The sequence below is a fragment of the Onychostoma macrolepis genome, chromosome 08 (genome assembly GCF_012432095.1).
Source record: "Onychostoma macrolepis isolate SWU-2019 chromosome 08, ASM1243209v1, whole genome shotgun sequence".
Lineage (NCBI taxonomy): Eukaryota > Metazoa > Chordata > Actinopteri > Cypriniformes > Cyprinidae > Onychostoma > Onychostoma macrolepis.
In genome coordinates, this window is record NC_081162.1 from 4,380,335 (window position 1) to 4,395,136 (window position 14,802).

Genomic DNA, 14,802 nt, shown 5'->3' on the forward strand with positions numbered 1-14,802 from the left:
GAAGTTTCACTTTTTTAATGGAATTAGTGAAATAAATCAACTTTTTGATGATATTCTAATTATATGACCAGCACCTGTACATTGCATTTCTCAGTCACTAGAGGGCGCCACTCCATAATTTATTTATCAATAACTCCCCATTGGCTCCATGTCTGTATTAAACAAATTTTGGGTATGTAGCTAATATGTAGTTTTTCTGGGTTTATTAAACGACACATAAAGACACTCACCATCTATTGGTGTAATGATGTAAAAATCATTGAAAAAGATCCCCACACAACCTGACAGCCTATCTGGGACAAATACAGACAAGGGGAAAGCCAGTGTTGTTTATTTTGTGATTTCCTGGACATTTTACATTTTATTACAAAAGGTCTATTAAATAATTAAACAATAGCATAATAGCATTTATCATTAGACAAACAGGAAATCTAATAAGATTTTACTGTCACCTAGAAGAAGTTTGTCTTATGTCAGCTGGGCAAAGACTTTTCTTTATCAGTACAAAATTGTAAAAGCGAGCTAGTGAAGTCCGTTTCATTTCACAAATCATTCAAAACCGTTTGTTTGGTTCAAGTGTCAACGATTCAGCAGGTTTTAGGTTAGAAACTTTCCTTGGAAACTTTACCTTTATCTCTAATAATGTAACACATACAAGTTTTACAGTATAAAAATATCACACCGGTGGAGGTGGAAAGAATGTTTGGTGCAGTTTGAGACGGAGAACTTTTGGGCCTACATATTATAATATACAATATTTTTGTAGTTAAAATATAACTGACTTCCGCCCCGCATAAGATCCAGGAAGTGACGTCTCAGCGTCTTCATGCCCTCACAAGCATGGCGGCGTACAGGAGCATCGGGGTTGGAAGGAATTTATCTGCGCTTTTAACGAGATCGTGAGTCGTTACTGTGATATGCTGCTTTGCGTTTGTGTGTCAGTGAGGGGTTATTTGTATTGTCCTGCAGGTGCTTAGAGTCGCGTGAAGCATTTGCGTTTAAAGAGTTTCGTAATATTTACAGTGTCACTGACAAGGTCTGGTGACGCAGATGGCATGGTACTTATTGGACAAATAATATAATGAATTTCATCTGGATTTCTAACTTGTATTTATTTATTGATGTTAATGATGTACAATATATATAACTTATAATTATGTCTGCCTTGTATCTGCAATTGTTGTTTTGTTTTGTCTTTTCTTTATGTCTTATGACCTAATTTTGTTCATTTAAAGCCTGTTTTGCGTGTACATTTTCTGATTTTCATTAAAAAATAAAATAAATAAATAAATAAAATTAATAATATAATGAATATTCATAAGTTAATGCACTGTTATTAACACTGCTTCATACAATTTTGAACATATGTTGTTCATTTTCTAGACCACGGTGATAATCTCCTCTAAAATATTATAGATGAAACCTTAAAAACCACAATAATAACGGGATGTTTGTCAAGCATGGAACCTTACCTACGTTTTATTTGACGAAGTATTATGTAGTAGTAATTTGTTAGAAACTATGATTACCAATAATAATAATATAGTATTATAATATAAGATCAATACATTGTTAATATAATATTATTATAAAGTGTTATTATATTATTGAATATAACAATACTATTTTTTGTAAAAGCACTTCTTCTATATGTGACCCGGGACCACAAAACCAGTCTTAAGTGTCATTTAAAAAAAAAAAAAAAAAATCTGAAAGCTGAATAAATAGGCTTTCCGTTGATGTATGGTTTGTTAGGATCGGATAATATTTGGCTGAGATACAACTATTTGAAAATCTGGAATCTGAGGGTGCAAAAAAATCAAAATATTGAGAAAATCACCTTTAAAGTTGTCCAAATGAAGTTCTTAGCAATGCATATTACTAATCAAAATTAGGTTTTGATATATTTACAAAATATCTTCATGAAACATGATCTTTACTTAATATCCTAATGATTTTTGGCATAAAAGAAAAATTGATAATTTTGACCCATACAGTGTATTTTTGGCTATTGCTACAAATATACCCCAGCGACTTAAGACTGGTTTTGTGCTCCAGGGTCACACATGTTATTGTAGGGAATATCAGAAAAATGCCCTATTATGAAAATGTGTACAGTTGAATTTGAGTACATGTATCATTTTACTGTGTTCGAAGGTATCCTGTGTGCAGTTATCATGGAACAGGGCTCACCAGACCACCCCTTCACAAAGTGGCCAGAAGTCCCATTCCACAACAAACAAGCACTACGTTTAGTAAGTGTTAGCATGATTCAGGTTGCATGTTACTGTAAAGTGTTTGGTTGGAATGGATCGTAACATTTCTTTCCTCTCATCAGTCAGAAACATGTTTATTCAGACCCATGACACTCCGAACCCAAACAGCCTGAAGTTTCTTCCTGGTCGTGTGGTGCTGGAGTCAGGGACTATGGACTTCGCTGGACCTAGAGATGCTTATTGTTCACCCTTGGCAAGGTAGAGTTTGTATTTCAGCCAGAGTACACACTTTTTGCACTGCATTTTATTTTCTGATGAATTGTTAATGCATTATCAGTCATAATTCATATTAAGATCTACAGGAGAAGTTATTCTTTTTAACAGTAAGAAATCTAGAGTCAATTTAAATGAATTCTGCACCAGGCAAATGTGCAAAAACAGCTGAATTTTTGATGGTGATTGTGTGTTCAAAAGTCACTGCACACTATCATAGGTGTTCTTGGTTGTTGTTTATGGATCCAAATCCTAAGAACCTGTTCATAACCCTTTATGATATTCTGGTCTGATTGGCTCTAACCTAGCTGACAGGTAACATAGTCTACAGTTTCACCATTTTTACTAATTAATTTTAATGGCATCACACTGTTATTTTCTTGATGAGGTTAATCTGAAATTCTGAATGTATACATGGGACTGTGATAAACCATTTTTTAGTTGCAGGGGTTGCTTTGTTAGTAACCTTTCCAGATCGGAGTAAAATATGTAAATATTTTTAAGATTAAATATATATTTCAAAATGTTTATTTTATGTTTAAATATATAACATATTTTCTTAAATTTTCTTAAATCCCCATCCGTTTGGTTTGTCAGGATCGGACATTATTTGGCTGAGAGCTATTTGAAAATCTGGAATCTGAGGGTGCAAAAAAAATAAAAAATATTGAGAAAATCACCTTTAAAGTTGTCCAAATGAAGTTCTTAGCTCTTATCAAAAATTAAGTTTAAGGAAAAATTTAAGGAAATTTACAAAATATCTTCATGGAACATGATCTTTACTTAATATCCTAATGATTTTTGGCATAAAAGTAAAATCAATCATTTTGACCCATACAGTGTATTGTTGGCTATTGCTACAAATATACACATGCCATACTTATGACTGTTTTGTGCTCCAGGGTCACATGTTTGCCTGAAGTATTCAGATCTATAAAACAAAATAGATTAAATAGCTATCCCTTAATAGACAAATATGACATTTCTAAAGAAAATCGATAGAAAAAAAATAATGCTATTGGGTTTGTTTTATGTGCGGTATTCCAAAAAATGCTTACAACAGCTATAAATCCAGACATGCGTTTGTGAGAATGTTCCCGTGCGTTTTGCTGAACTCTTTATAGCAGAACCTGCAGGGCTCCTGTCAGTGCTGCTGATGCTGTTTTCATTCTTCAGGCAGTTGTTCAGAATAGATGGAGTCAAGAGTGTCTTCTTTGGTCCTGACTTCATAACCATTACTAAGGTAAAGAATTGGCATTTTTTTTCAATAGTATTTTAATATAACTTCATTTTTTTTAAGCATATCTCTTTATCCTTCAGGCTGATAGTGAATCAGAGTGGAGAGTGATCAAACCGGACGTCTTCGCCACCATTATGGACTTCTTCACCTCTGGACTTCCTGTTGTCAATGAGGCAGATGCTCCACGTGCCGACACAGGTTAAATGTCACCTTCCCTTCTTTACTTCTCATCTTGACATCCTCACTGAATCCAAGGTCATTAAATATATTGTTCATGTATATTGACTCCATGTCTGCAGCTCCTTCTGAGGATGATGATGAGGTGGTGGCCATGATTAAAGAACTGCTGGACACACGCATAAGGTACCGCAGTAAATTACTCTACTTTTGCTATTACGTTAATGCAGCCTTCAAATTAATTAGGGTCCAAGCCAAAATGGAGCAGGGCCCTATTGTTTCCTTCAGGATTATTTTATTTATTTATTTTTTTTCGACTATCTGGGCGTTTTTGGGGGCCTTAACGTGCTCAAAAACTCTTGAAAATTTGCACACACGTTGGAATCTGCGGTCATTAGGACGCCGCAGAGGCTGGGACCTGAGCGTGGCACAGGGGCTCTACAGCGACCCCTAGAACACAGTCTGAAAACATGATATGTAGCTCACACATACCTGCACGTATTCATATGAAACTCGGAACACATATAGATCTCATTGAGCCGAACAAATTTCGCGCATTATGTCATAGGCTCCGCCCAACAGGAAGTCGGCTATTTAGGGCTGTTTGAAAAGCGCATGCTCTGGAATTTGATATACTCCTCTGAGGACTTCCATACGATTGCCACCAAACTCGGTGAACATAGTCTCAAGACATTGGGGATGCTAAATTGCGGAGGGATTTTTGATATCTCGAACGGTTTGCCCGTGGCGAGGCGATGAATTATGGCGAAAAATGAGAGACACGAAATTTCTAATAACATCCACATACATTGTCTGATTTTGATCAAACTTCAGAGGGTTTTTTTGTTGTATGATGCCGATCGAATAGATGTGACTATTATGAGTGAAAGTTAAAGCGCCACCAACTGGCACCAGGAAATGTGTCATTTTGAAAATGCTTTGAATTCAGCATCTTATTTTTACCCGATTTGCTTCAAACTTCACCAGAATAATGACAAAACACGGCCGATGTAAAACTGTGAAGGGAATATTGGTATCTAAAATATTGTTGCCATGGTAATACGTCAAAGTTGAATATTTTTTTCCATTGATTTTGAGGCAGATAACATGCTTAGAATTCCATGAAACTCAATACACATATCTGTATTAATGATAGTTAGACACGGAAACAGTAAAAAAATAGCTGTAATTTTCTTATATCTTTAAAGTGCAGATTCCAAACACTTCAAAACTTTTTACATTAATATAACAAATCATTCTGAGGAAACATGCTTAGTTTCAAAAATGTATCATGCTCAGGGGCCACAAAACAATTAAAACTATCACTGAAATTGGTTTAAAGGTGAAGAGTTTTGTCAAAAGTGAGGGGGTTAGTTTTAGCTACAGACGCCAAACTCGGTACATATATTGTTCTTATTAAGCCGGACAACTTTCTAATTTACAGTCATTAGCTACGACCAACAGGAAGTCGGCTATTTTTATTTGAATGTTTGTTTTTTGAGAAAACAGGCTGTTAATAAATTCATACTCCTCCAAGCAGAAACAAGTAGTTCACACCAAACTTTGTCAACATGATGCCAATATACTGAAGATTTTAAATTGCGGACGGATTTAAGATATCTCGAACGGTGTGGTAATGGTGATTTATTAAAGTAACAGTAAAAAAAAATAGCAGTAATTTTCTTATATCTTTAAAGTGCAGTTTCCAAACACTTCAAAACTTTTTACATAAATATAACAAATCATTCTGAGGAAACATGCTTAGTTTCAAAAATGTATCATGCTCAGGGGCCACAAAACAATTAAAACTTTCACTGAAATTGGATTAAAGGTGAAAAGTGTAATACCAAAGGATGACCACCAGATGGAGGCATGACCTTATTTTTCAAGGTATTTGAGCTGCCTGTCTGTGTATCAGAATGAAAAAAAAAATGCATAGAATCATCTGAAATGTTCTGTACTGTCAGTATTCTTATATATATATATTAGTTTCAAAATTGTATCATGCTCAGGGGCCACAAAACAATTAAAACTATAACTGAAATTGGTTTAAAGGTGAAGTGTAATACCAAGGATGACCACCAGATGGAGGCATGACCTTATTTTTCATGAGCTGCCTGTCTCTGTATAAGAATGAAAAAGAATGCATAGAATCAGCTGAAATGCTCTGTATTCTCAGTATCTTTACACACACACACAGACACACAGAAACAGACACAGACACACACACACACACACACACACACACATATATACATATATATATATATATATATATAATTTTTTTTTTCTATAGTGATGGAATATAACAGAATAGAATATAAAAAGTATTGGTAACAATTTACATTAAGGTCTCTTTGGTTAACAAGTTATTACATTAATTAACATGAACTATAAAGGAACAATATATTTTAAAATCATTTATTAATCTTATTTAATGTTAGTTAATACTAACATTAAAAATATTAATTTTATGTTAATTCGCAGAACATAAACTAATGTTAAGATACAACTTTAAATTTTAATAATGTATTAATACATTTTAACTTAACATTAATTAACATTAATAAATGTTATATAATTATTGTTCATGTTAACTAGTATAGTTCAATAAAATAGTTTTTAACATTAGTTAATTCAAAACTAACAAACTAATTATGAACAACATATCTTTTACTATATTTTTGTGTTAGTAAAAAATTCTTTATGTTAGTTCATGGTACAGTAACTGATGTACATTAATAAGAAATTAATTAAAAATGTAGTAGTCAATTTTGAACATATCATTAACCAAGATTCATAAATGCTATAAAATTATTGTTAAATAATTGTTATTGTGCTAACTTATTGAAAAGTGTTACAAAAGCTTTTCATATTTATCTTTATGTGTGAGTTTGTGTGAGAGAGACAGAGAATAGAGAGAGACTAACATTTTTAAACAGCTATATATTTATTGTTCATATTAATTAATATAGTTAATGTTAATAACTGAAACCTTATTGAAAGTGTTACCCAAATGTTATATATAGTTGCGTGTATGTGTGTGTGTATCTTTCACAGTCTTGATAGTTTGGGTTAACCCTTTCATTGCTGTATCCCTCAAATCCAAACTGCCAGAGGTTTACTGTAATGCATGTGCCCGCTGGGCACAGTTTTCCTGATGCCACCGGGGTGGCGGTTGCACTGACGGCTTGGGCCCGCCATTGCTGCTTGCAGCTATATTTTTTAATTTTTTTATGTGGCATACAAATTTATCAGGTCATATGTTCTCACATCTCAAAAAGTGAGCATCTCAAATGAAACACAACAACAGAAATGATTGATTTGAGACACTCTACACAAACAGAAACGTGCATTAAGTATAAATACATATACAGTAAGCACATACAAATATTGGGGAAATGGTCTGTTTTTAACTATTTGAATATTAAACTGAACCACATAAATGATTGATTTGTAACACTCAACACACAACAACTTGATTTTAGCATGTTGCTAAGCTAACAACATGATACTCTAATAAGCGTAACTATACATAAAGTAGCAAAAACACTTTTTGGGTAAAAAGTCAATTTTTATTATTAGTAAAGTATTAATATTGAAACGGTATTAATATTACGTAAAATGTATTTATAGGCAACATCTGCCATCTTGGATTTATGTTTACTCCTGTGTTTCTTATATTTAAAAAAAAAAAAAAAAATGTATGCACTGCTATATTATAATATGACCAAAACAAGGTATCTTTGAGCTTTCTAGGTTTTTACATTATCATCCAAAAATTTGGATCAACAGTTTAACTTTACTTTTCTAATACTTTTGAAATTAATACTTTTATTCAGCAAGGATGCAGAAAACTGATCAAAAGTGACTGTAGCACAAAGCAGCACAAATTCTTTCAACATAAATTATAATAATGACGATAAATGTTTCTTCAGCAGCAAATCAGCATATTAGAATGCTTTCTGAAGGATCATGTGACACTAAAGTAACGATGCTGAAAATTCAGCTTTGCATCACAGGAATACATTATTTATATATATATATATATATATATATATATATATATATATATATATATATACATACAGTATATATTTTAAAATAGAAAGCAGTTATTTAAAATTGTAACAATATTAGTGATTTTACTGTATTTTAAACAAATAAATGCAACCTTGAGCATAAGAGACTTTCAAAAACATTAAAAAGAATGAGTGACCTCAAACTTTTGAATGGTACTGTGTCTGTGTTGTAATGCTGAACTGCTTCGTTATAAACAGAACATTTTAACTCAACAGGAATAGACGAAGTGGAATGCTATAATCAACTTTTCACATTTAAATGCCATTTCACATTGCGCCAGCAGACACGGAAAAACAACAACAGACACGTTCATCTGGTTTCGTTGGATCAGTCTTCTCTCCTCTCTCGTTTTTTTCACTGAACATGAACATGTTGACTCGGCATTTGTCAGGTCTTGGATTGTCTGAGGAGTGACATATTGCCATCTGGTGACTGTCGCTGTTGGTCTGCATCTGTCGGTGCAGTGTGAAGTCGTAATCATAATCTTAGGTATTTCTTCGTAGTTCAACAGCTTCCTTTTCTCTATTTGCATGTGCACTTCAGGCCCACAGTGCAGGAGGATGGAGGTGACGTGTTGTATCGGGGTTTTGAGGACGGTATTGTAAAGCTGCAGCTGCAGGGTTCCTGCACCAGCTGTCCCAGCTCCATCATCACGCTGAAGAGCGGCATCCAGAACATGCTGCAGTTCTACGTTCCCGAGGTGGAAGGAGTCGAGCAGGTGAGGAGTTAAAGGGTTACTCCAGCTCAAAATTACAATTTTGTCATTAATTACTCACCCTCATGTTGTTCCAAACCATTAAGACCTCCGTTCATCTTCGGAACACAAATTAAGATATTATACACCACACCATAAACCCACCAGCTAACATTAACACAATTCAGAAATATAAATGCTATCTATTTTTTTTTTATTATTATTGAAATCATCATCATTAACATGAATGAATGACTGGCATACTTTTTTACATTATAATTAGTCTTTTCTGGTTTATATGACAAATAGTAAATCATTTAGAAGAATTTTTACACATTTCTTTTAGAGGGACAGTTTAATATCACTGACGTTAAATATAATATCAGTCCATATGAGACAATGCTCTGCTTAAAAGACTTGGAATGTAGTGCAGAATGTGGACTTTTTTTTTTCTTTTTTTTTATGGTGCCTTTCTATTGGTCCTTTAGAAAGAATTCAAAAATGTGATGCATTACTATTTAGTCAGGGTTATATATATATAAAAAGTGTAAATAAATACTTTTATTCAACAAGGTTGCATTAAATTGATTTAAGTGACAGTAAAGTTATTTATACTAATTACAAATTAATTATATTTCAAATAAATGCTGTTCTTTAACTTCGTATTCATCAAATAATCGTGAAAAAGTTGAAGTATCACAGTTTCCACAAACATATGAAGTGAAAACAGTTTTCAGTATTGATAATAATGAAAACTATTAGTAATAGGTTAATTGATAACAAATAATTACTAATAATAATTAGGCAGCAAAACAGCATATTGGAATGTTTGTCTGAAGGAACATGTGACACTGAAGACTGTAGCAATGATGCTGAAAATTGCTTTGATCACAGAAATAAATTACACTTAAAATATTGTTTTCTTAAAAGATATTTAAATATGTATTTCATATTATTTTTACTGTATTTTTGACCAAATAAATTAATCCTCCTTTCAAAAACGAACTAAATAAAAAGTCTTAATTATTTCAAACATTTTGATTGCCAGTGTGTATATAATTATAATGCATGTTAACTAGCAAATTGTATTTTTATTAATGTATATCACGAACGTTTTCAGATTTACAATGTTTTAGTAAGTTTGAGAATGATATTTTACGTTTTTTTTTGTTTTGTTTTTCTTAGATATATAAAATTACAGCGGAAAGCTTCGTTAGAGATTTACAAACATTCACTCTCATCTTATATTGTGAGGAATAATGTAAGTGGCATTAAGAAATTCGAAAAGGCCCATAGTAGTTTGTACCCCTGAAAATTAACGTCTATCGTTTAGGATTTTTTTATTGTAAACATTGTCTTGTCATGTTTAGCTGCTTACATCTTACCTCAGAGTCAGCTCGCATTCAAGTGGCGCGCAGCTCCGCTCCGTGAACAGTAAACCCCGCCTTCTACACTTTTATTGGCTATTTCAAAGATTTTGACATTGACAAGCTCTTTTGAGCTGCTGCACTGATACAGAGCACGCTAAATTCATTAGAATTTTTGACTAATGACGATACAATTCTCAAGTTGTTCCAAACCTGTACGACTTTCTTTCTTCAGTGGAACATGAAAGAAGATACTTTGAAGAACATGGGTAACCAAAGAGTTTTGGTTCTCATAGATTTCCATTGTACTTTTTGGCCATACAATGGTCGTCAATGATAACCAACTTTCTTCAAAACATAATTTTACGTTTCACAGAAGAAAATCATGCAAGTTTGAAATTACATGAAGGGGAGTAAATGATGACAGAATTCTCATTTTTGGGATACTAATTTTATTACGCTGTCCCTCTGTGGTTTTGTGAGAAGATGCACTCAGCAGTAAGTTATAAAGTGTTTCTGTGCTAATATTCTGTGCCTTTAATCTTGCAGGTGAAGGAAGAGGATGTGAATGTTGAAAAGGAAGTCCGGTGATATGAGTTTCAGCTTTCAGACTTTATCCTTTCTTCCTAATAAATTACCCAGCACTCCTCTTTCCCATCAATGTCCAATCATGTAGAAGGATCCCTGAGTTTTGTAGAGACTACTCAGTTACACAGGTGTAAAGAAAATGGACAAAACTGTGTGTCCTCACACTCCTTTATATAAACCTATATTAGCTACAGACATTGATATTACGACATCAAGTGCGCAGGAAATATTTTTAGCCTGCACTTTTGCATAGACAGTATTTGGTCGGTGCTGTAACAGGTTTGGTTTGGTCGTCCATAATATTTTATAGATTATAGCTCGTTGCACTGGTTAAAACAAAAAGCTGAATTTCATGTTTTTGTGAATAAGTTGCAATATGCATTTTCCCAGACGCATGTAAATATTATCTTTAGAAATCTCCTGGTTTCATGTCTAATGGATTCTCAGGAATCTTGATTGTATCATGGGTCATTCTACATTTAAAAAAAATTTGAATTATGTAATAAAGATTCAGTGTGTAATATTGATAAATAATGAATCTTGCTCTTCATTTGATAGAAGGATGCACTAAATAAATGAAAAACATCAAATTCAAAATCATTTTCATTCACCATGGGCTGAAGTGCTCCTCTGTTGGTGGTGTTGTTTCTGGTTCTGTTTTGGCTTCTGATTGGTCAATGCAGTGTTCCAGTTACTATAATGTGAGCAGCTGTTCACCAAATCACTGCATAGCTCCCATAGGGGATTGTTTTTGTTGCATAGCAACATTTTGATATGTCAGAAACTATATCCTAGTTAGGAATAACACTTAATAAATTTGCTTATTAAAAGAATACTCAAACAGAAGTTTGTGTTGGTGTTGTTATTTAGCAATTGTTTTATATTTGTCTTTATTTTATTTGTAGCATACTTTTATCTAGGTGTCATATTCATTGTGTGGGTCACAAGAGGGATTGGACGAGCCATTGTTCACTTTTTTTTTTTTTTTTTTTTTCTGAACACCATAATGTATTCTGAATAAGACATGAGTCATCTAATCCAAAAAAACTATTCTTTTTCTGACTCAAAGCTGAGTTTCTCCTCACTCATATCAATTGTATACAGTATTGAAAGCATCCTCACCTTCTCAATCAGTGAGAAAACGGCAGTAAAAAACATGACTCGAGCATTACTGCCATTATATTATTTATTGCAGTTGTGTGTTTGTATCCCCAGCAGAGAGCGCTACAGAATGAGACAAACAGCCGCAATAAAATCACTGCTAACATTCATAGTCTAATCACCATCTTTATTATTGACATTTGGATCCATGTACTGCAGCTATTTTGAAACCTATTGCTAGTCACAGAAGGAAGGTCTGTTTCATAAATATAACTATTACTGTGTAATGTTTGTTAAAATGCCTATAAAAGGCTATTCAGCTTCATACCAGCTTGCCCCACTTCAGTCCAATATGTGTTAAATGAACTGTATATTGTTGTGAAATGTTCATTAGCTTTTGTAGTCAAGACTTTAAAGTATGTGCCTAGAAATTGACTTTTCAAAAGTAAACCCAAATGTTCACTCTAATTAAAAAGTGTGACAGCTGGCACAACTTCAGATTTCTCTTTAAAGCAGAACAACAGATTTAAATAAAAGTTGAACTATCATCTTTATTTAATTGTCTTCTGTATCATCATATCTATATGTGTGTTTTAACTGCGTTAAAAAAAATATCTATTATGGACACCATGCTCTGTTCATCTCCGGAAAGTGTCTTTTTAAATAGCATGAATGCAGTTACACTGGGATAAAACAATGGCCTCTTAACAACAACAGAGTATAATTTCTTATTATAATGAAAACCTTAGCCCCATTTTTCATTGTTGCTATATTTCCGGATTGCTGAACATGATCACTGTCTAATTTAACACATTCTGAGCAAGAAAATAAGCATGTTTAGCAAGAATTAGCAGCACATGCATGAGCTCTAAATATGATCTGGTATAGTATGATATGTTCTTCATGTTTTACTGCATGTTTTATCCATTATATTATTATAAATATTGTATAAAGATATACATACTAGGTTTAAATCTCCAATTATATTGGCCAAAAAACTATATTCAATCATATACTGCTTCACTGAAAACATCTGCTTCCAATATGTGAGATCAAATACAGATAATGTATGATATCACCATTATATTACTCATCCCTGATATATAGTCTATATAAAAACAATATGGAAATGTACACAGTACATGAATAAACCAAAAAACGGGTCATTCTTCATTTGCCATGGCATGTGGTGTCCCTCTGCTTTGCAAAGTTCAAACTTTAAATGCCAAGAAACCATAAAAGTTTAAGAATTCTATATAATAAAATACTGCTGAAAGTCATTTTTGCTTTAAAATACTAGTTTGACAGATTTCACTCGTAATATAATCTGCATGTTTCCGGCATACTCTGTATACTGTGTACATTACAATTGTAATGTAACATTTTAACCCAAATAAAGTAGCATAGTTATTTTGTGAATACAGATTTAATTTAGCATGTAAAATTTTATAAATTGTTTTATGCATACACTACATACATTTATACAATCCAGTCGAACTGCACAATAGTGTCACGTGCTTTGTAAGACATATTCAAACAAGAAGCTGTTGAAAGGATGCAGATGCAACATGTAATCCAAATGGCATCACTGTAGAATGAAATAAACCTTGTGGAGCAAAGATAATATTGGTTTGCAGACTTACACTGCAGTAATAATACAATAACAACACATGATTTATAGCCCAAATGTATTATTTATTTATTCGTAAAAGGCCAACATTGTCTGTTAAAATGTTGATGAGAAAAGTCTGTAGTAATGCAATAACAAAACCCAGTATACTGCATAATTCTGAGTCACCTTACAATTAACAGATTATAGATGTATCAAAAAGTCCCAGCGTGATGCATCATATTTGTTGATATTTCAATTAAATTAAGGGCTTTCAATTGAATGAAAACAGTCAAAGCCGGAACCATTGGGCAACAATCCAGCTTATTGTGTAATAGCGCTTCAGGCGATCCGAGTTCAAGTCCTAGTTTGTTGTCCTTTCCTGATCCTTTTCTCTTCTGTCCTCTCTTATCACTTCCTGTCTCTGCTTCTGCTTTTCTGCTTTTCTGCTTTTTTTAATAATTAATAATTTATTTATATGTAAATATAAAATTTGATTTATATAAATTACATAAGATTATTATCTTATATTTATCTTTAAGAAATATTAAAAAGTCTGCACTCTAAATAAAATTCATTTTTAAAATGCTTATCCAATTCATACAGTATAATATTCATTTTGGCTGAAAGCCTTCTTTGGAGTGCAACCTTCTTTTTTGGTTTTACTATAGAAACGCCTGCATTAGCTAGGAGAGTGTGATGATTGCATTGATTTAAAAATATAACTAAAAAATCTAATTAATTGCATGACTTGCTGATTAATTAATCGAATCGTACTTAATCATGTATATAAACTGTGGAAAAGAGAACCAAATGAAGATAAATTATGACATTACTTTAAAGGTTTATAATGTCTGTTTTATTTCTCTATATATAAACAAAAGCATATAACTAACTTTATGTAAGTCCATGTCTGTCAGCTAGAAAGCATTCATACAGGATGCATTACGCCATATATTAGACATTTTTAATTCTTGGTCTGTATAAAGACTGATGCGTTTGGTCATTATATATGTTTTGGTATGTTTCAGCATTTCTGTGGCACGTAAACAGCAAGTGGCCATCCAAAGAGGGATTAGGGATCATTATTAATTTTTATCTATCTATCTATCTATCTATCTATCTATATATATATATATTAGCATTTTAAATATTAGCATTAATAATATTACATTTCTAATATTTATTTCTTAGTTTTTTATGTGTGTGTGTGTGATATAACTTTACATGACTACTTTAGACTTGTTTTTTTGATTGATTAGCTTGACCTTTCACATTGCTGCTTGTAAAATCTCGGTATATTTCCCAAATTTAGCACTGTAGAGCCTCCTATGATGTCACCATATTTGTATTTCTGAAGTTCTACAAACCTTAGTACTTAGAGTATGTTCAATTACAGTATACATTTACATGTCAATATAATACAAATCAGACAACTACTGACAAATCTAAGG

General features: G+C 32.6%; 1 protein-coding gene across 1 annotated transcript; it reads left to right on the plus strand.

Annotated features, from left to right (window-relative positions):
* Window positions 1-774: 774 nt before the first annotated feature.
* nfu1 (NFU1 iron-sulfur cluster scaffold homolog (S. cerevisiae)) lies at window positions 775-11,484 on the plus strand. The gene is made up of 8 exons (XM_058785815.1): window positions 775-899; window positions 2,158-2,255; window positions 2,339-2,474; window positions 3,666-3,732; window positions 3,810-3,927; window positions 4,029-4,092; window positions 8,533-8,707; window positions 10,600-11,484. The coding sequence occupies exons 1-8, from the start codon at window positions 841-843 to the stop codon at window positions 10,639-10,641; spliced, it is 759 nt and encodes a 252-aa protein (XP_058641798.1). The 5' UTR covers window positions 775-840; the 3' UTR covers window positions 10,642-11,484.
* The last annotated feature ends 3,318 nt before the right edge of the window (window positions 11,485-14,802 follow it).

Bases quoted from the DNA above. Each gene is read 5' to 3' on its own strand.
- nfu1 (XM_058785815.1), top strand. From the start codon at position 841: ATGGCGGCGTACAGGAGCATCGGGGTTGGAAGGAATTTATCTGCGCTT. The intron at 2,475-3,665 runs GTAGAGTTTGTA...TTCATTCTTCAG, and splicing joins TATTGTTCACCCTTGGCAAG to GCAGTTGTTCAGAATAGATG. The intron at 3,733-3,809 runs GTAAAGAATTGG...TTTATCCTTCAG, and splicing joins ACTTCATAACCATTACTAAG to GCTGATAGTGAATCAGAGTG.